The sequence below is a fragment of the Mustela lutreola genome, chromosome 5 (assembly GCF_030435805.1).
Source record: "Mustela lutreola isolate mMusLut2 chromosome 5, mMusLut2.pri, whole genome shotgun sequence".
NCBI lineage: Eukaryota > Metazoa > Chordata > Mammalia > Carnivora > Mustelidae > Mustela > Mustela lutreola.
This window is the reverse complement of record NC_081294.1, coordinates 135,262,080-135,282,710: the sequence shown is the minus strand read 5'-3', so window position 1 is coordinate 135,282,710 and position 20,631 is coordinate 135,262,080. Positions and strand designations below refer to the sequence as shown.

Sequence of the window (20,631 nt, the reverse complement as noted above, 5' to 3'; positions counted from 1 at the left end):
GGGGAGGGGAGGCCGAGTGTCGCGGCCGTGCTCCGGGCGGGCTGAGGCGAAGGGGACTGCACAGCTCCCAGGGGTTTTCCTCGTGTGGGGAGGGCCTCGAGCTCGCGTCCCTCCCTTTTCCTGTTTCTTGCCCCCATTGCCAGGCGACTTTTGTCGTCCCCAGGACTGCAGGAGGGGCCGCGGCGCCCCCGCCTTCGGAGGAGCCCGAGCCGCAGGATGCGCGGGGACGCGCCGCCGCCTTCCGCGCTCAGTTCCGCCGGCGCTTCCCCGGCGGCTCCCGGGCGCTGACTCCCCCGGCTTCTCCGCCCTTCTTACCTCCAGCCGGCGCCGGGCGCCTCGTCCGCGTGGCCCGGGACTCCGCCGGGAACCGGTCCTCTCGCCCCGGCCGCCGCGCGGACAATAAATTAATGCCTCGCGCCTGAGGGGAGAGGGCGGCTCGGCGCCTTGGTCGCAGCTTTCTCTCCTGACTGGAGAGACGGCCACAGCCGACATGGGCTGCTTCTGCGCTGTTCCGGAAGAATTTTACTGCGAAGTTTTGCTTCTGAATGAATCCAAGTTAACCCTCACCACCCAGCAGCAGGGCATCAAGGTAGGCGCGGGCCGGGGGCGTGTCCCGGGGGTGGGGGTGGGGGTCGGCAGCGGGGCAGGCTCGGGGGTCCGCGGCTTTGTCTGAGGGCTGTCAGGGTCTCGGCCGGTGCCTGCTCCCCGCGCGCTGGAAAGGAGCCGCAGCTGCCCCGCGCTCAGGTACAGGGTGGACGGGTCCGGGGGGGATTGACTTGGAGTGCCTTCATAAAGGGAAGTAAGTTTCGTGTCTCAGAGGGTAGTCCGCCATCCACTCTTCAGTTGCAGCCCCCAGTCCTGCAACGGAGACCAAAACTCTTCCCAGCACCGCTTTCCTCCCAGAGCATCGAAGGCCCCCGCAGCTCCAAAGAGGCGCAGAACCGAATGTGCCGGCTGCCTACAGTGTTGAAGGCACGATTTTCCCTTGGCTTTGTCGAAGGTTTTTTTTTTTTTTTTTTTTTTTTCCTCTTAGGGTCATGGGGCAGTGAACATATAGTTCACTCGCTGGAACACGTTTGCCGGGTGACTGTGCCTGGGTTTGTAGTTGGGTAATGCTACGTTTGGACGGAAAATAATTTCCAGTCTCCAAGCGAACTGGTTTTATCCCCACGTTTAAGTAAACATCTCTCAGAGCGCCTCGGTACATAACTTTGCGCCCGTTTGTAGGCCATTAAAATGCAATTACTGCTATTAACCTGGAGAACCCAGGCTGTGGGAGATTGCAGAGATCCACTTCCTTAATTTTGATGAGTTCTTATGTTTATGGTTGACAACCTGCCGGACGCGCCTGCGCGCTTGTTTTGCTCTTGCTACAACGTTAACTACCCAAAGGTGGTCCGAATTCGGAGCGTTTTGTTTTATTTCTTTTTCTGCATATTTAAATGGCCGGAGCCATTTAAATAACCTTCGCAGCTGAGTCCAGTGAAGGAAGGGCTACCGCTCCTCCTCCCCATTATTTCCCCCCACTCTCCATCCCCGTAGAGCTGCCAGTGTCGTCTTTTAGTCTTGTATGTCAGAAGTTAATCCCAATGGCGCAGGCCCTCGGCATTTCCTTGTGTGAATCAGTTTTTACACAGCTTTATGTACACTGAAGTAACTGTTACTGGCCAAAAGCTTTAGCTTTGAGGTCACCATTTCTGGTGCACAGAATTCCAATTTCACAGGTGTCATTCTTAAGCAGGAGATGGGGGCAAAAGTGATCAATTAAAGCCACAAGATAAAGTTAACCCTTTCTTCCCTGGAAATTGTTTTGAACATCGTCTCCCAGGAATTATAAAAAGCAAACGTCAATCAGATTCTCATTTGGTGTTTCCCCTCAAGGCCAATAAAGGACTCCTGGAAAAGGGTGTTTCATATTTTCATACTTTATATTTCCAGCTTTTCTTTATGTTCCACTCCCTCCCTCCCCCCATGAAACCGGGGTGGGGGGATAGGGAGGACTTTCCAAGAGGATGTAGCATTCTTTGGTGTACTGTGCAAATAGGCAAAAATCATAAAACATAAATTTTTGATAATACAGAGATTCTCTTTGGCTTGGGGAAAGAAACAATTAGAAAAACATAATGGATGATCTGATACTAAAACAACAAATCTTTCTAAAGTGCACGGTCTAAAGTCATCTGGAGTGTGAGCTTCCTATTTAATCATGAAAGCCATACCCCTGTCAGCTGTGGAGCACGTACATTATTCTGTCAGGGGAGCAGCCAAGACTCAGGATCAAATGGAATAATTTTGTCAAAGAAACATGAATAAGAAAATCCTGATCCATAATTACTTTTTATAACCTGATGGTGCTTATCTTGTTTTACAAATGAATGTTGGAAATTGGTGAGTGATTTGAAGGCAATAGCAACTTTATAATGCTGTTATTTGGAGTATATGCCATTTAACTAAACGATAATTTAAGCAGGCTTTTGTTGGAAGTAATCATTTTGCAACAGGCTTGGCCTCTTTCAGTGTCACAAAAGCATGCCACAATTATTTTGATGGCCATATGTGTAACACAGATGTTGTCTGCTGAAGTTAACCACATTATCTGTAACTACCAGACTACCATTAAATGCATGTGTTAAGCACCTATCTACTTGTGGTATGTACTAAATTAAAGACATATGTGTATTTATAAATGGAATAATGCATGAATAGCGTCTCACATGTAGATGCTATTCAAATATTGAATAGATATGTGTATATTATTATTCTGTACATATTTGGCATTTTAACTCCTACTTTAGTTTGTAAATGAAATAGTCTACTAAAATGTAAATGAAATAGTCAATAGCTACTATTATGGTGTTTTCCCCAGGATAGTACACTTGGTAACTTTTATTTTCATAATTAATGAAAATAAAATGAAAGTTAAGCATATAACATCAGTTAGCCCATTTTACTTCTGAAATTAAAATAGAAAAATCTTATTTTTCAAAAGTATTTCCTAACATTTTGAGATGACCCTTTCCACATTCTATCTCAAATGAAATGAAGATAGTTAATTTTGCATTAAAATTATTCACTTTTCGTCCCTTCCGTGGAAGCATCGATTTTACTGATAGGATTTTAGTGATTCCTAAGTATTTACTTAAGAATTTGCTTATATTATGGTTATAATAATGCATTGTGAGCTGAAAAAATTAATTGTAGTGATTTAAGGCAGAAGAAATATGAGAGAAAGTTGGGAAAACATTTTTTCTGTGTGCCATTTTGAAAAACACTTTTTAGATTTGTTTAAGCACCAAATTACAAATTGAAGTTAGTCATGAAGTGATTTTCTGCAACTTATCTAGAAGTCTTTAATCAACTAGAAAAAAAATTGATGTGTTTGCTCCCATGGAAAGCATTTCAGCCTGGAGACAATAGTTAGACATTATCTATGTCAAGATGAATAGCATTTAAATGGAAAATAATTTTCTGTTTAAAAAATAAAACACAATATATTTGTATTCATACTAATGTTATATAGAAATCTGCTTCTTAACTTGCCTTAGAGGTAACCTCACCTTGACAAGTGGGAAGTCTTTTCACATGCAGTTTATAATTTGAGCCTTATCCAAGACTTAAGAACCCAAGTTTATATAAACTGAAAGCTATTGGTTGTGTGTTGACCCCCACAATAGTTTTTAGTTGTTTGTTCTATGCTGCTATCTCTATTGTTTGTTTAAGTAAGAATTTCTGCTGTGGTTGGTCTTCTGGTTTTTGAGTAATGTTTGTTCAGGGAAACTTTTGTTATGTCCTTTGTAGTTCTTTGTGTTGGGGGAGGTAGATATCTTACTTTTTGTTCTCTGAGAAAACAAAATTTGATTGTGGCTCAAACTACTTGAATACGTTGTCAAACGATTAGCAAAAGATTTTCCAGGGGGAAAAAGAATCGCAGGGTTTGATTATAAATTTAGTCCTCAGAATTCCTGCTGCAAATGTGAACTAGATTAATAATTTCATTTCAGTGAGGTTTTTGTGCTCCGAGCACTGATGTAATAAACACTGAGGTGCTCATTTTTCCCTTGTTGTATTTGACTAAATTAATGAAACCAATATGACAGCAAGATGGAAATTCCATTAACTTTTTTAAAAGGCGTTATTTGACATACACAGTTCACACAGTTGAAGTGTGCAATTTACTCATTACCTTCTAAGTAAAGTTTCTTCCTAATCATCCTGAGGTTTCTGAGGAAATATTGTCAGTTTTGATGTTTTGATCAGAAATTTCCTAATAACCTAGAAAAGCAGTTACAAGGTGGGGTTTTAAATGATTTGCATCTCACTTACCAAGGATTGTCATTTCCAGTCCATTTGGACCGGTGAATAAAACATCTAAGAAGATTGGAACACAGTGAAAAGCACCAGTGCTTCATAAATCGTATTAAATATATATGTGGATAACTATGTCTTCTAATATCAACCTCATAAGGTATAGAGGCAGGGACTTCATAAACGTAGGTTGAAGTAAGTAACCATACACCAGCATTTCTGTCAATGTGAGGTTGGGTGTGGGACTTGATGGTTTGGTAAATTAGACGTGACTGGGATAGAAGCCTCCCTCACCAACACTGCCGCTTGTTTCAGAAATTCAAATAAGATTATCTGTTTGATTGTGGCTGTTGAAGATGGACTACTACATAAATGCTCTTTCAGATATCTTTTTGTTTTTAAAATGATCCAGAGTATTTTTGCAGCTTTGTAAAGGTATAATTAACAAATGGAATTAGATTGAATTGTACGGCATGATTTGATAGAACATAAGTTGCAGAATGATTCCCACTATTCCACCATTCAGGTAATGAACACATCCATCACCTCACATAATTACTTTCTGTTGTTGTTGAGAATACGTGAGTTCTATTCTCAGCAAATTTCAGTTCTACAATACAGCCTTATCAAGATCCTCAAACTGTAAAGTCCCCTCAATTTTGTAACTTTTTTCCTTGAAAAAAAAAAAAAAGATTAAAAATACCATTTATCATCCATGGTTTGAAAGTGATTTAAAAATAATTTAAGGGAGGAACATTGTTGGCCCCATAATAGTTGTCCTTCACCAAGTGCTCATAATTTCATTGTTTTTTGGTGGACTGTACTATTTTTTTTTTTTTTTTTAGGATTTTTATTTATTTGACAGAAATCACAAGTAGGCAGAGAGGCAGGCAGAGAGAGAGGGGAAGCAGGCTCCCTGCTGAGCAGAGAGCCCGATGTGGGGCTCAATCCCAGGACCTTGGGGATCATGACCTGAGCCAAAGGCAGAGGCTTAACCCACTGAGCCATCTAGGCGCCCCTGGACTGTACTTTTTTTAGCCCTGTTAATATCAGTGTTCTTGAATTCTGTAATGTTAAGCTTCAACTGACTTTGAACTAAACTTCAACTAGTGCAGAGCTTTGAGGAAGCACTGGCTGGCTCAGTCAGAGGAGCATATAACTCTTGATCTTGGTGTCACGAATTCAAGTCCCATGTTGGAAATAGAGCTTACTGGAAAAAAAAATTATGCAGAGCTTTTTTTTTTTTTTTTTTTTTTTTTTTTTGACCGTGGATATTGTCTTAGTCCATTTGCGCTGCTATAATCTGTATCACAGGCTGGGTGGCTTATAAACAAGAGAAATTTATTTCCCATAGTTCTGGAAGCTGAAGTCTGAGATCAGGGTGCCAGCGGAGTCAGGTGAGGGCCCTTTTCTGGGTGAAAAACTTGTATCCTCCCATCGCAGAAGGGGCTATAGAGCTTTTTTGGCCTTCTTTTATAAGACCAGTAATCTCAAAGGCCCCAACTCCTATACTCCTTGGGGTTAGGGTTCCAACATATGAATTTTAAGGGCACAATATTCTGACCATTGCAGGTGGTGATAAAGTTAAATATAAACTGTAGATATGAAAGTCTAGACTCTTTTTTCAATTAGCCACATGGATAGTGGTTATTTTTATTAAGATGCTTAGAAAGAAAATGCAAAACTCTTTGATAGTTTGTGTCCAGTTGTATCTCAGAGTTGGGCTGGGCAGTTCTTCGTTGGGAAGTTGTCCCATCCACTGGGGGATGACCATATTCCTAGCCTCTACCCAGGAGATGGCAATAGCACCTTCTGCCCAGTCATGACAACTGTTTTTGCAACCTGTCTCCTAATAGGCAATAGGCACAAATTCGGAACTTCATTGTTCATATTAGCAGCCCGCTTGCTCTAGACCTATAGCAGTTCTGAGGCCCTACCCAGATGTCTTGCTCCGTGGGCACACGGAAATGCTCAGTTGCCCAAACGTACCAGCTTCTTGTGTGCTTATGCATTGATTCTCGCCAAGTGGTGTACCCTCTTACCTTTCCCAAAGTACACACTCATTTGAACTCATCTTCTAAGACTTGAATCAAGTGTGCTATTTGCCAGGAAGCCTTCAATTCAGGCTGACCAGGCAGAGTGAAGTGCCAGCCAGGACTTCCCACACACCCTGTTCCGGCACTTCCCTTGTCGCATTGCAAGCATCATTTCTGGACACATCTGTCTCTTCCAGGAGTCTGTGAGTCCCTACCTTTGGTCCCCCAGCAGCTTGTGTGGTACGCCTCACACAGAAGATGCTTATTAACTATCATTTGAATAGAGGAACAGAAGGCGTGTTACAGCTGGAACAGGCCACATTGAAAATCTTATGGATAATGAGGTCCTTTTGCCATTTTATTTCTACTAGAAAAGATCCTAGAATAAAGTAAACCTTGCTGTTAAAAGTCTGTTGCCAAGATACTCTGATTCTTATATTGATAATGGGTAGAAAATGAGACGGCGCGGTGGGCAGAGTGCACACAGCGCGCCCAAGAGCTGATGAGCTGCTATTCCAGAACACACGAAGCACACCCTTTTTGTATCCTAGAGGTCAGGATTAAGTCTTTCCTGTCTCTCTATTTTTAAAAAGTGTAACTTTCCCCTTACAACTTGAGAGTCTTTTGCAACAAGGACATGTTTCTAGAATGGATAATAGATCCTCACCCAGGAGTTACTTTTTCTTCCCGGTCTCCTATTCTGTAAACCATCGGAGAGGATGGTCAGTTGATTTCACAGGGTGGGTTTACACCACCAGGGACCATCTGTGTACTTTTTAATCTTGCTGTACCCCTCTGCCCCATTTTACTCTTGAAGCTGCATCAACCTCATCTGACATTGCTCTAAGGCTTAATGGCAGAGACAGTGTCAGTAAATTAAATATTATATTTTTTATGACACATAAGTTTTTCAATCCTATGCACGGGATATTTTTCCACAGACCAGTTACAGACGCAACAAGTCAGAGACTAGATTTACCATGCCCTTCCAGCTTCCCTGAGATTGGCTACTTTTGGCTGAGCTTTGTCTCCAATATTTTAGCCGCAAGTTTAGCTCATATGTAATGCTCCTCATCAAGCCTGCTTTGGGATGCGAAGAGTGATCGCCATTTTCTTCTGCCTCACAAGATTTGTTTATAAGTTTCTTATATGAAAATTAACCAAGCATCCATCATTACTCGTTTAGGTATAGCCTAGGTGTGCTAAGGTCAGGAACCAGCCAATTTTGGTTTGTGACTCAAAGCGCCTGTAACTAGACTTTGGTGAGTCTAAGATACCATTCTAAAACATGTAAATGGCATTCCTTTGTCCTCTGAGCCATGTATGTAGTTCCTGTTTTTTTATTTTTTTTATTTTTTTAAAGATTTTATTTATTTGTCAGAGAGAGAGAGCGAGCGAGAACGAGCACAGGCAGACAGAGTGGAAGGCAGAGTCAGAGGGAGAAGCAGGCTCCCTGTGGAGCAAGGAGCCCGATGTGGGACTCGATCAGGATCATGACCTGAGCTGAAGGCAGCTGCTTAACCAACTGAGCCACCCAGGCGTCCCGTTTCTGTTTTTTTAAGTGGAACGGTCACTGTTCCTTAGTGCTGCTTATTTGCACATTACTCTGTAACTAAACCCTTTGCTAGGAGATTCCCCAAAGGCTGAGATGGCTCACCCAGAGGTTTTCCGAATAATCACTGAAGACGTGAAAGGGCCTGGTAGTGGTTTCCAAATGTGTGAGAACTTTGTTTTCAAGGGTATTGACATAACAGGAGGAGGTTAGGATAAGAGAGCCGCGGGCAGGCAAGAAAAAGCAAGAAGTGCTGAGTGCTGACCCCCATGGACCATAACCAAAAGGGCAGGTGGTGGGGGAGGACTTAGCTGACCGAGACGGACCAGAGAACAAAATGTAGCAACAGATGGCTTAGAAATGACCCATCTAAGCACATGAGAAAGCATAATTAATGCCAGGGGTTACCAACTTTGTGGGGGTGGTGTCCCAGAAGTTGGGTAGAAAGTACCTTGCTCAGAATGCCGCTTTTCCATACAGTGACGCAAGTGACAGTCAGGATCCGGAGCTAGCCCACAAAGACCATTGGAATTTTTAAACCATTCAGGTCTCACCTTGTTCTTCATTCTGAGCGAGTCTGAGAGGCAATCTTAGAGCCTTTGTCACCTTAATTGTCACTCAACAAATTGTTTTTTCTCCACCATTTTCACTGTTCCCAATTTAGTCCTGGCCCTCGTGTGTCACACCTGAACTAGCATTCTAACCTGGGTGCTGTGTGGTTACCTTCAGCCTCTCCCTTCTCCCCACTCCTGCCCTGTGTTCAAACCCTGCTCTGCCCTGTGACTGACCAAGTGACTCTTTCCTGGGATGGGCTCCATTTCCTCATCTGTAAGTTGGGGGGCATGATGGCTGCTGCAGGATGACTGTAGGAATTTGAGCACATAGGATCAAAAGTTGCCCCATAAATGATAGTTATATATGATCTATTATTTCCTAATAAATAATAAATTTCTGAGTTCTGGTTTGCGATATCTTCCCTTCCAGTCCTGCTTAAAGAGATGCTGGCTGTCTGAGAGGTGTGGGTGGCCAGTCACTCACCCTCTTAGAGTCTGCTTCCTCATCTGTAAAATTAGGGTGAGGCTCTCCACTTTATTCTGAGGTGCTGCATGTGAAGCCCTTAGCTCTATGCCTATTTTTTATTGAATTGTCTCAGCACCATTATAAAAAATCAGTTGACAACTGGGGCACCTGGGTGGCTGAGTCGATTAGGCATCTGCCTTCAGCTCAGGTTGTGATCCCAGGGTCCTGGGATTGAGCCCCGGGTCAGGGTCCTTGCTCAAGACGGAGTCTGCTTCTCTCTTCCCTCTGCCCTTCCCTCCCACTTATACACACACTCTCTCTCTCAAATAAAATCTTTTAAAAAATTGACAATAAATGTGAAGATTAACTTCTGCATTGTCAGTTCAATTCCATTGATATACATGCCTATTTTTATGTGTCCTATTTATTTTTATTAGTTCCTTGGCAAGGTAGTAGGTGTTTGTCATTTAGCAAAGAAATACTCCCAGTTAAAATAAATTTGGTATGTAATATTATGGGAAAAAAATCCTATAAATGTCGTCGGGGCAGTAAAACGTTGTTTGTTTTATCTACTGTCAACTCTTCAAGAACCTAGAAGGGTGTCAGGCACCTGGTGGTGCTCAGTATTTGTCATACCTGAAGGACTGATAGAAGGATTGTGTTAGTGAAGTTGTTGCTGCTGCTTTTGTAACTTGAAACTTGGTTGAATATTTAGATTTCCAAAAAACTGTTCTGTACAGCCTTTGACTGTTGCTGCTTACATTGTGTATAAAGGATTTGCTTTTGATTCTTGTTTACTCTTTCTGTAAACACTAGGTAGAAGACCAGGAAAAGGACATTTGCATGTTTCATGAATAATTTTGTTAGTTTTGATACGTGAAGGTGTAGCATGTTAGATAAATTAATTTTTAAATAGGTGTGTGGTTTTTATCTATTCCCTTGAAACATACTGAGAAATTGCTAGAGATTTGTCCTGAGAAGTGCGCTACATATGGAAAATAACACAGATGGCTAGAGGACCACTTGTGAACACCATCCCTCTCCCTTGGGGCCTTCCTTTTAACCTGGAACTCCTAGGATTCCTAGCAGAATCGAAGGTTCAAGCCTAGGAAGCAGCTACGGCTGTATGGAATTGGACTAACACCCCTTGACTGAGGACAGTTGTAACAAATCTTAGTGGTACTGAAACTGGTGTCATGTAAACTTTGCAGTTTTGTCTGGGTCACACGATTTGCAAGTTAGTAATATTCAAACCTTTGAAAAATCCCAGTGGAAATGCAGGCTATGGGCAGTTCCCTCCGTGAAGAAAATCTCAGATGTCTAGAATCTGGATAATGCCATAGCAGGACAGAATCTTCCATACAAACTCGTTTCTACTTGTCATGGCTTTTTCCTGCCAGCCACTCATTCTTTTGCCATCTGATTCTCTATACCAAACCTGTGTGGTCACATGGCCTCACTTGATGCAGCCCCAAGATGCTGTCAGTATATGCCACAGACACCAGGGGGAGGATGTCAAAGACATTATGTGAATTACAGAAGACTGGATCTCACTTATAATAGAGTTAGACCTGGCGTGGACATTCAGAATTGTCTTATCCTGTCCTCTCATTCTGTAAGTGAGGGACTCCAGTGAAGGGCAGTGATTTCCTAGAGCCCAACAAAGAGTCCTTAGAATCCTGTTTCTCGGTTTCCCATCTGGTCCTTTTCTCAGTGCTCATCCATCCCTGGTTTCTTGGCTGCACGCAAGAGAGGAAGGGCTGGGAGCCGATTATAAAGGAAGAGGTCAGAACTGATTGAAAATCGCTTAGGTTTACTGCCAATCCACCTCCTCCCAGGTTCCAACCCCCTCTCTACCCACCTCCCTCCTCCTCAAATCAAATCTTGATAGGGCTACGATTTGGCCTGATTTCCCTTAGAATGTGGATTTGTGGCACTCTTTTCAGGGAGATCGTATGTGGGAGAGACCCTTTTGTCTCAAGGAATCTTATTTTTTTCCAGAGAGACACTTACCACATTGCATTTTAATTTTTTGGCTTTAAAAGAAACACTTATTTATCCAAAAGGTCTGGAGTTCTTCCTTGCCTTTATTTTGTAAAGCTTCTATGCTGAGTTCTTACAGCTCTGTTCTGAATATCTCTTCAGGAAAGAAAGAAAATTAAAAACTGATTAGTGACCCTTTTTCCTGCCCGAGGGAGGGTGCAAGGGAGGAGAGCAGAAAGGTAAAATTGCTCTTTCGTTGAAAGGTTTCAGATGGGCCAATCGTCAGGAGGCTAATAGATCTTTTCCCTTGATAATGATTATTTCATGTGTCTGCAGCTGTTTACAAGGGCACTTGGAGGATGTGCAAATTTTCCAGAATTCCTCAGAGAGCCAGCTTCCCCCCCGCCCCTTCCCCTTTCAGACACTGTTTTTACATCATGTTCTGGGGGCAGTTAATTGAAGATAAATAGGTTTTTGAGTGTGAGAGTATATGGGGGTCTGGACCAGTACCGTGTATCTGTAGTTGTTGGTATGGCTTTGTGAACTCAATCCTACAAGAATGTATTCCGAGCTTGCTGTGTACCCCATAGCGTCCAGGATTTCTGGCATTGAGTATAAAATAGAGGGAGGACTCTTGCCTGTAACAAGTTTAATTTTGAGCTGGAAAGCTGAACATTAACGTATAAAACAATAGACCGAAGTCAAGACCATTTATAACCAAGTAATAAGTTGTTATGTGGTGGGTATTCTAAGAGGTAAATAAATTATTCTAAGAAATGATTCTAATATGCCAAGGTGGGGTTAATAAAAAAAGGTGTTTTAGAAAAAGTGAACACAGCTCACAGTGCCTTATCAGAAACTCTTGGGGCCAGGTGTGTTTCAAGATTTGAAATTTTTCAGATGCCAGCAAGGTGATACAGAACATATACCATGTGTTATGCGTCACCCCTGGGCAGGTCGGCGGCAGTACATCATGAAATAAGCACCTTAACCTTGGAGCAGCTTGTTGTCTGGATCTTCACAACAAGTGTGTGTGTATGTAGGGGGTGACCATTGAGATGGTAAGTCTTATGCCAACGGATAGCAGATTTTGTCCCTGTGTTGGTTACCTATTGCTGTGTGGTGTATTCCATCCAAAAGTCAGCAGCTTAAAGAACAAATGTGTATCACCTACAGATTCTGTAGATCTGGAATCCAGGAGCAGCTTAGCTGAATGATTCTAGTTCAGTGTCTCCAATGGGGTGGGACTCAAGCTGTGAGTGAGGCATCAGTCACCTGGGGTGGTGGAGCTGTTTCTAGGCTCACTTATGTGCATGTGGCAGCCGTCTGTTGGTTGTGAGTGTTCTTAATAGCGTGGTGGCTGGCTTCCCTCCAAGGCAGGTGATTGTAGAGAGAGAAAAAGCCCAGGGTAGAAGCCACCATCTTTTTAACCTCTTCTTACTTCTGCGATATTCTGTTGGTCACACCAGCCCACCTTGGTCTGAGAGGAGACTATATAAGAGTGTGAGTATTGTGAAGCAGAGGTCCCTGGGAGCCGTCTTGAAGGTGGACTGCTGCAGTCATTAACCCAGTTTTGGCATGCAACTTAAGATAAAGCTCAGAGTTGTCATATCTTCTTGGGTGTTGGATTGTGGAAGAGTGTTGTCTTACATAGACTTTGGTCTCCTCAAAGTGATGACATGTGAAGATAGACTGTGTCTCCTGAAGCCAGTCCAGGGTGGCAAGGTAGCGTGAACACAGAGGAATGAATTTGGTGGAGGAAGAGGAAGAGGGTCTAAGAATACTCAGACCCAGTCTACCATGTGCCAGGCACTGCACTCCATACTGGGGATAAAAGGGTGAATGAGACATAATTATAACCATGTGGATCTAGAGGTATGCTTTGAGAAATCTAGAGTTTTACTTTGAGAAATAATCTGTGTTTGATGAAAATACTTGTATTGACGATCTCCAATTTAAAAAAGGCAGCCTGTGTTGTGGGAGAAAGGAGAGCATACAGACTTAGAAAATCTGGATTCCTGTTCTAGCTCTTTCATGTCCTGGTTTGGAAAAGTCAGTATTTTGGAGCCTTCCTTCTTCATTTGTCAAATTAAACTGATGCTATGTTATTCCATCAATATCACAGGCATTGTGAAGCTCAAAGGAGATAATGGCTGAAAAAACTCTTACAAAATCCTGAAGTGCTATGAAGTGTTAATAATTATTATCTTGTGACTCTCACATTTACTAAATGGTGACCTGTGCAAGTTATTTAACTCTGTACCTCAGTTTCATCATCAGTGAAATGAAGATAATAATACCACCCACTTCATAGTTGGCTATGGGGTGTGAATGAAATAATACATATAAGTGCTCAGAATAGTGACTAGCGCCTAACATGAAAAATAGCCAATAAATATTAGCTGTTATTGTTATGTAGCCATACAGTGCAAAACCTAATGGGAGATTAAAAAGGAGTGAAATGATGAGTTAGAATGTCTTTAGACAGTTCTAAACAATGAGCCAAATTATAGTTTCCCTGTAATTTGGGAAATAATAATTTGTAATAAGGCTTTTTATTATTTGTATCTGCATTTACTGACTGGAAAAACTGATTAATGGGGTTGGACAGAGATCACTTTGAAAACATCTACCAGCTTCCTCCCCACCTCCTTTCTCTTTTTGATGTTGACCTTGGTGTGCAGCTTTTCAGACTTTTGAAGGTCAGAGCTGAAAATAAATCCCTTTGCATTAATAGTAATGTAGTATCCATTTGCCTACCCAAGCATAAAGAGGTGAGTTCAATTTAGATAATCTTGATCACTTGATGAAGATGTGTTTTAAGAGTGAAGCTTTGGGGCGCCTGGGTGGCTCAGTGGGTTAAGCCGCTGCCTTCGGCTCAGGTCATGATCTCAGGGTCCTGGGATCGAGTCCCGCATCGGGCTCTCTGCTCGGCAGGGAGCCTGCTTACTTCTCTCTCTCTCTCTGCCTGCCTCTCAGTGTACTTGTGATTTCTCTCTGTCAAATAAATAAATAAAATCTTTAAAAAAAAAAAAAAAAAGAGTGAAGCTTTGGCTTGGAAATCTGGCAGGATTTACTCATTAAAATTCCTTGTAGGACTAAAATTATCATCAAAAATGAAGACTTGCGATTTTTTGGTTAATTTCAGTGATGATGACATTGAGTTTATTATGATTTAGCTTTTGTAAGATTCTGAATTGCCTTATTTTGAGGATCATGAGAACTTCAATAAATCATTATTTTCTAGAATCTTTTGTCCCAGAAACCCTGAAGAACTTTTCCTTAGACTGCCTCTAAGCCATTACATGCACCCAGGAGAGAAGGCTGTGACAGTGTCATGGAAACATCGGAATTGACACAGGCGTGACAGTGACTCCCAGAGCATGGCTGTAAAGGACACGACCCCTAGGCTTACAGCAGATCAATCCCCTTAGGTTGCAAATAGCCTGTGAATCATGGTGAAGAAACTGGGGAACTTATGTTTATAGGCTAAAAATCTTTAGTTTTCCTCCCACTCGAAAATGCTGAGCCACATGTGTGCACATACTTCTGCCAGAAAGAAAAAGATAAGTGACCTAATGTTTTTTAGGAAATATTTAATTAACTTATTTATTTGATAGAGGGAGAGAGTGAGAGAGGGAAAAGCAGGCTCCCCGCTGAGCAGGGAGCCTGACGTGGGGCTCGATCCCAGGACCCCAAGATCATGGCCTGACCTGAAGGCAGATGATTAACCCATTGAGCTGCTCAGGTTCCCCTGACCTAAGGTTCAAGTATGATTTTAATATTTGGGCCCCCTGTGTTTGAGCAGTGTTGATGCCCTGAAACAGTATTTTTCAAAGTATGAAAATCAGGGCTCCTAAAAACAATTGTGCATATTCAATAGGATGTACCTCATTTTAGTCAAAAAAGGATTTTTCTGAAAACTTTCCTTGCAAATTCATTCATGTTTTAAAATGCTTCCCAAATGCAAACAAACAAACAAACAAATAAATAAAATGCTTCCCATCTGGAGTCATTGAAAAGTTGAAAATGACAAAGATTTTCTTCCCCCTTAGGGAGAGGGTGGTGATTTTATGTGTTAAATTGCTTACAGTTTCTTGGGTCTTCCATGGGCTTTTTTCCCTTGCTACTGTCCCTGCTGAGCTGACCAAAGCCTTCTCCCCAGCAAGGGGTGCTGTTGTTTTCAGCACAAAGTGGCAGGTCAGTGTACCTTGGGTTTTAGCAGTATATGTTTCCACCTTTGTCCTCAAATGGTTAGATAATTTTGTGCTTTCTGCCTGAGGCTGGTGTAGCAAAGTGACAACAATATGTACCATATCCCCTCATGCTTAATGAATTCTACTCCTTTGAGTGGAATCCATGGCTTATTAGACAAGTCAGGTTATTTTCTAAAGTATTTTCAACCAAAAATGATGAGCTCCGATGGCTTAAGCTGACTGGTGTATTTTGAGTCTTGTTGCATGTTTGTCAAAGAGCTTGGCTCTCATTTTTGGCTAATCTCTTCTCCATGGAAGATGCATTGATACTACTTGGGTCAGTTTTGCTGTATTCTTGTATTCAATTCTTAGTGCAGAAAAAGGAGTAAGAGCCAGTAAGAACCCAAATAGTTGGAAACATCTGTAATTTTTTATAGTGCTTACTGATAGATTTTACACATCCTCTTAAATCGAAATTTTTGGGCTGAGGATGTAGTATACACAGTCCACACGAACGTTCGCTAGTACGTGATTCTGGTATTTCTGGCTGTGGCAGTGCATGCAGGGGTAACATTTAAAAAAACATTCTTTAAAATTAATGAGACTGAGAAATCGTCTCCTCTTATGCAGGAACTGTTCATTCTTAATGGAGTAAAGGATGGGAAAGGATCCTACAGATCCTGGGTAGTGAGTATGTTAAATGTGTGTTCGATACAAACATTTGAACATTAGAATAAATAGCTCAGTTACCTTCTAGCTCTGCAAGTCTGATGGGTTGTGTCTGGAATGGCTTTGGTGACAGGTGCTGGTTTTCAAGCCTGGAGGTTGTGTCTGTGGATTATCTAGTCCTGAGCTACAATCAACTTTTCATTGCTCAGGCTTCACAGATTACTGTTGCTTTTTCAGTTCTCCTCCTAGGACCCAGGAAAATCAGTTAAATTTCTTGTTTTCAACAATTTGGATGATTGATTTGGTAGGGGAAGGAGAATGAAGCAGTTTGTTTTTTCTCAGACTCATGAGCATTTGCATTTTTTCATGACTCCTTTATTTCCTGGATTTTATAATTTTCTTCTTCAAGGCTGCTTCCTAGAGTAAGACCATATGCAGTTAAAGATTACCCATAAGAAAATGTGAGCCAGTCAATTCCATTGAAGTTTTAATAGTACTTCCCATGTACCCAGATGTTTTATAAATTCTGTAATGTCTGACACCTAGTGGTGTCCAGTAAAGGCTAAGAACCTTCCCTTCCAGCCAGTTGTGGGGGATATAGAATGAACATACGTGAGATTGTAAGAGAACAGTTAAATCTAGACAAGGATGGAAAGTGTGATGTCGCCGTAGGAAGCATGGTCTCGTGGAGAAGTGTGTCTCAAATTTGACTTACAAGGCTAAGTGTGCTTTAGATGCACAGAAAGTAGGGGTTCTCCAGTGGAACTCCTGAGATAGTGAGGAGGCTGGCCGATCCTGGAGGTAAAGGGGAAAATCGCATTACATTCAGTTGGTGTTACTTGTTAAGAGAAGAACCTGAAAACCGTGACAGGGAGTGAAGACTTGATGTGTGATTAAGTCAGAACAGAGGAGAGTCCTGGCGGGATTTTAGGAAGGTGGTGAGCTGGTGGGTCACTACTGCTGTAGGTGGGATTGAAGCGCGAAGAGCGTGGGGTTTGGGAAGGTAGTAGTGGTGAGGTGATGAGAGCTGGGCTGTGACCTTGGAGTGGAGTAGAAGAAAAACCGACTACGTAATTTTGGACACTGATTGAACAAATATATTTTGAGAAACTTCTAGGTATCTGGCACTGTGCTGGGCCTGGGATGGGGTGGTGAGGAGCACTGACACCGCCCCTCCCAGCCTGGAGCTTCCAGCTTCGTGGGGGAGCAGGAGTGTGAGTGCATAGGTGTGGGGAGGAAATGGCAGTGGTGATAGGAGACTATGGTTGGGTTGAATGGTGGTGATGTGGGAGGGGAAGTTCGAGGCAGAGGGAACAGCTTGTGCAAAGGTCCTAGAGCAGGGATGGAAAGAATCCTGTATGGTTGGAGTGCTGTCAGGGGATAAGTGAAATTGCTGGTGGTATTTACCACCACAAGTGGGGGAGGGTCTAGAGAAGAATGTTGGTGGAAACTGGTAGTTTGGAAGGTTTGATTTGAGTGGGGGCATGGGAGTACCTGGTGGGGGAGGTGGGAAGATGATGGATTTAGAATCTGTTACTTTTCCAGTTGTCTGTAGGTGGGATCTGCCTACCAAGGGTCGTTCCCTAGAATAGCTGATTTCCCTAATTATGACTCTGCTTTTAGCTGGTGCCTTGTTGAATGTAACCTAGTTGAGATCAAGTCACAGCAGTTTTACTTAAGTGTGCTCATGAAAGGGTATCCATTTTCTAGAGAAACATGCCCTCAAAATAATATTGTTTAGTTTTGGTTGGCCACTTTAATGAAAGGTGTCAGGTTTATCTTCTTAAGAGAATTCTTAAAAGACAGATATGATTGATCTTAAGTATTCTGAGTTCTCAGACTTTAGAGTAATGAAGTTGTCAGAAATGAAGTCTATTTGTTTCTCAAACATATAACCTGTTTCTGCTTTGGAGCCTCTGTACCTGCTGTTTCTTCTGCCTGGAATGCTCTTCTCCCCAAACCTCACATGGCTTACCCTCACCCCTTCTGGTCTCTGCTCAAATATCTCCTTTCTGAGGTCTTCCCTGACCTTCTGAACTCACTTCCCCTGAGTCTTTTCTGTTCTATTTTTCTTGATCATACCTACCGCCTTCTACCATACCGTATGATTTACTTTCTGGTTTTGGTTGTTCCCTGTCTTCACTAGAATGTGTGCTACAAGGTCAAGGATTTTTTTTTTTTTTTTTTTTTTTTTGATATATCGAGAGGTTTCCTTAGCACCTACTACAATGTCTGGCACATAGGGGGCTTGCAGTAAATATTGAATAAACTTCTTTTTAATGTGGGCTAAGCTCCTTTTTCTGACTGGCTGTAATCAAGGTATACTGTTCTACCTCGTCTGTTCCCTTCCTTCCTCCCTCTTTCCTTCCTTCTTCTCTTTCTTTCTCTTTTTCTTTCTTCCTCTCTCTCTCTTTCTTTCCAGGATAGGTTCCTCTTAGCTTCTTTCTTCTAGAAAACATCCCGACAGTAGAAGGTGGGGTAGGAGAGGTCTCTCTGAGGCACCGAATGAGCCAGCCAGCACCTCAAAGCCCATACTTTAAAGCCCATATACATTTCACTCAAAACATAATAACTTAAATCAACAGTTGGATTTTATGAACACACACACACACACAGTTAGTTGATCTGATTTCTGAGTCTATGGAAAGACAGGCATACTGGAAGGACTGTACATGAAAGAGAGCCCAACTTCTAAAAATGTACTTATTTGGGGGCCATTAATTATAGAGGATGATAGACCTTCCCTTTTATTAATTCCTGAGGATAGAGATTGGGCAGCCTTAGGAAAAAGAAAGGAAAAGCCATTTGGTTATAAAAGGATTCCTCTTGTCTTCCCGTATTGGAAAAAAAAGAAGTTTGATTTTTTCATACTAAGTAATTATCCCTATACAGTGAATGGGTTGGACTAAGTAATCTCTAGAACCAGCTTCCTTTTTGAAAGCTGTATGATCCTGTTCTGTTCAGATGTTCTGCTCTGGCCAGTTTGTTTTTTACACCATTGTATGAACATGCCATGTGTATTCCTCAGCTTACTGGCCTAGCTTACTTTGTCTCCAGCCTGAGTGCTCTAGAAGAGGGATTTCTACATCCAAGTGCTTGGAGATTTTGGAGGCTCTTGTTTTATAGAACCAAATATATATATATATTTTCCTTAGATAGGCTGCTCTGTAGAACAATGGTTCATGCTTTGGTTATTGAGTTAGGAGAGCTTTTGTCAAATCCTGTTTCTGCCACTTACCAGCTATGATGAGAGTGTACTTAATTCCAGTACCTTCATTTCTTTCCTGCCTTCCTTGTACAGTCATTATGAAGATTAACTGAGACACTGTGTGAGATAATAAAATGCTTGTTGTTTGAAGCTGGTAAGTTTTGGGGTAATATGTTACACGGCAGTGGGGCCTCATAGTTGTCTTCTCATGTCCCATAGATGTCTGATATTGTTTAAAACTGAAATAAAAACTCAATATGACTTTCTAAAACACCAAGTGTGTATCTAGAAGAAACTGTTTATTGAGGCAATATAGTAAAAATAAGAAAATACAGGGGCACCTGGGTGGCTCAGTGGGTTAAAGCCTCTGCCTTCAGCTCAGGTCATGATCCCAGGGTCCTGGGATCGAGCCCCACATTGGGAGCCTGCTTCTCTCTCTCTCTCTCTGCCTGCCTCTCTGCCTACTTGTGATCTCTGTCTGTCAAATAAATAAATAAAATCTTTAAAAAAAATAAGAAAATACAGACAACATATAAAAGTGTGCAATGGTTTCCTAGCAGCGGCATTTTTTCATATTGTTTCAGCATTGAGAGAGGCAGAATTCATTTATCAGAGCTTAGTTATAAGATTTGATGTCAGACAGACCTAGTTTTGCATCTTGACTCCCTTTTCTCCTTACTGTGTAAAACTGGACTAAAAGCTTAGCCACTGACTTTCCTTCAGTTTCCTCTGTGAAGCAGTGGTGGTTTATCACCTAATACCAATTCCAGCGTTGTTCTGAGGATCAAATGTGATCATACTTATGACATTAAATGCTTATTACACAATGTCAGTATTTTAAAGTCCGTTAGGTTTTTAAAAATTTTATTTTTAAATTCAGTTTAATTAATGTGTACTGTATTATTAGTTTCAGAGGTGGAAATAAGTGATTCATCAGTTGCATTACAATACCCAGTGCTCATTACTTCAAGTACCCTCCTTAATGCCCATCACCCAGTTACCCCATCCCCCATCCACCTCCCCTCCAACAACCCTCAGTTAGTTCCCTATAGTTAAGAGTCTCTTATAGTTTGCCTTCCTCTCTGTTTTTATCTTATTTTATTTTTTCTTCCCTTCCCTTAGGTTCCTTTGTTTTGTTTCTTAAATTCCACATATGAGTGAAATCATATGGTAATTGTCTTTCTCTGACTGACTTATTTTGCTTATTATAATACCCCCTAGTTTCATCCATGTCATTGCAAATGTCAAGATTTCATTCTTTTGATGGCTGAGTAATGTTTCATTGTGGGTATATCCGTCTGTGTATGTGTGTGTACATATATTTATCTGTTAGAGGACATTTGGACTCTTTCCATATTTTAGCTATTTTGGACATTGCTACTATAAACATTGGGGTGCATGTGCTCCTTTGAATCACTGTGTTTATATCCTTTGGATAAATATGTAGTCGTGTGGGGTTCCTGGGTGACTCAGTGGGTTAAAGCCTCTGCCTTAGGCTCAGTTCATGGTTCCAGTGTCCTGGGATCGAGCCCTGCGTCGGGCTTTCTGCTTTGTGGGGAGTCTGCTTCCACCTCTCTCTCTGCCTGCCTCTCAGCCTACTTGTGATCTCTGTCTGTCAAATAAATAAATAAAATCTTTAAAAAATATATGTGTAGCAGTGCA

The 20,631-nt window shown here is 41.9% G+C and overlaps 1 protein-coding gene across 2 annotated transcripts in view; it reads left to right on the top strand.

Annotated features, from left to right (window-relative positions):
- The first annotated feature begins 455 nt into the window (after nucleotides 1-455).
- The window catches only part of EPB41L4A (erythrocyte membrane protein band 4.1 like 4A), a 255,958-nt gene continuing 235,782 nt past the window's right edge, over nucleotides 456-20,631 (top strand). For both annotated transcript variants that reach the window (XM_059175658.1, XM_059175656.1), the window contains exon 1: nucleotides 456-589. In XM_059175658.1, coding sequence (XP_059031641.1) covers nucleotides 491-589 — 99 coding nt within the window. In that variant the 5' untranslated portion in view covers nucleotides 456-490. The remainder of the gene's footprint in view (nucleotides 590-20,631) is intronic.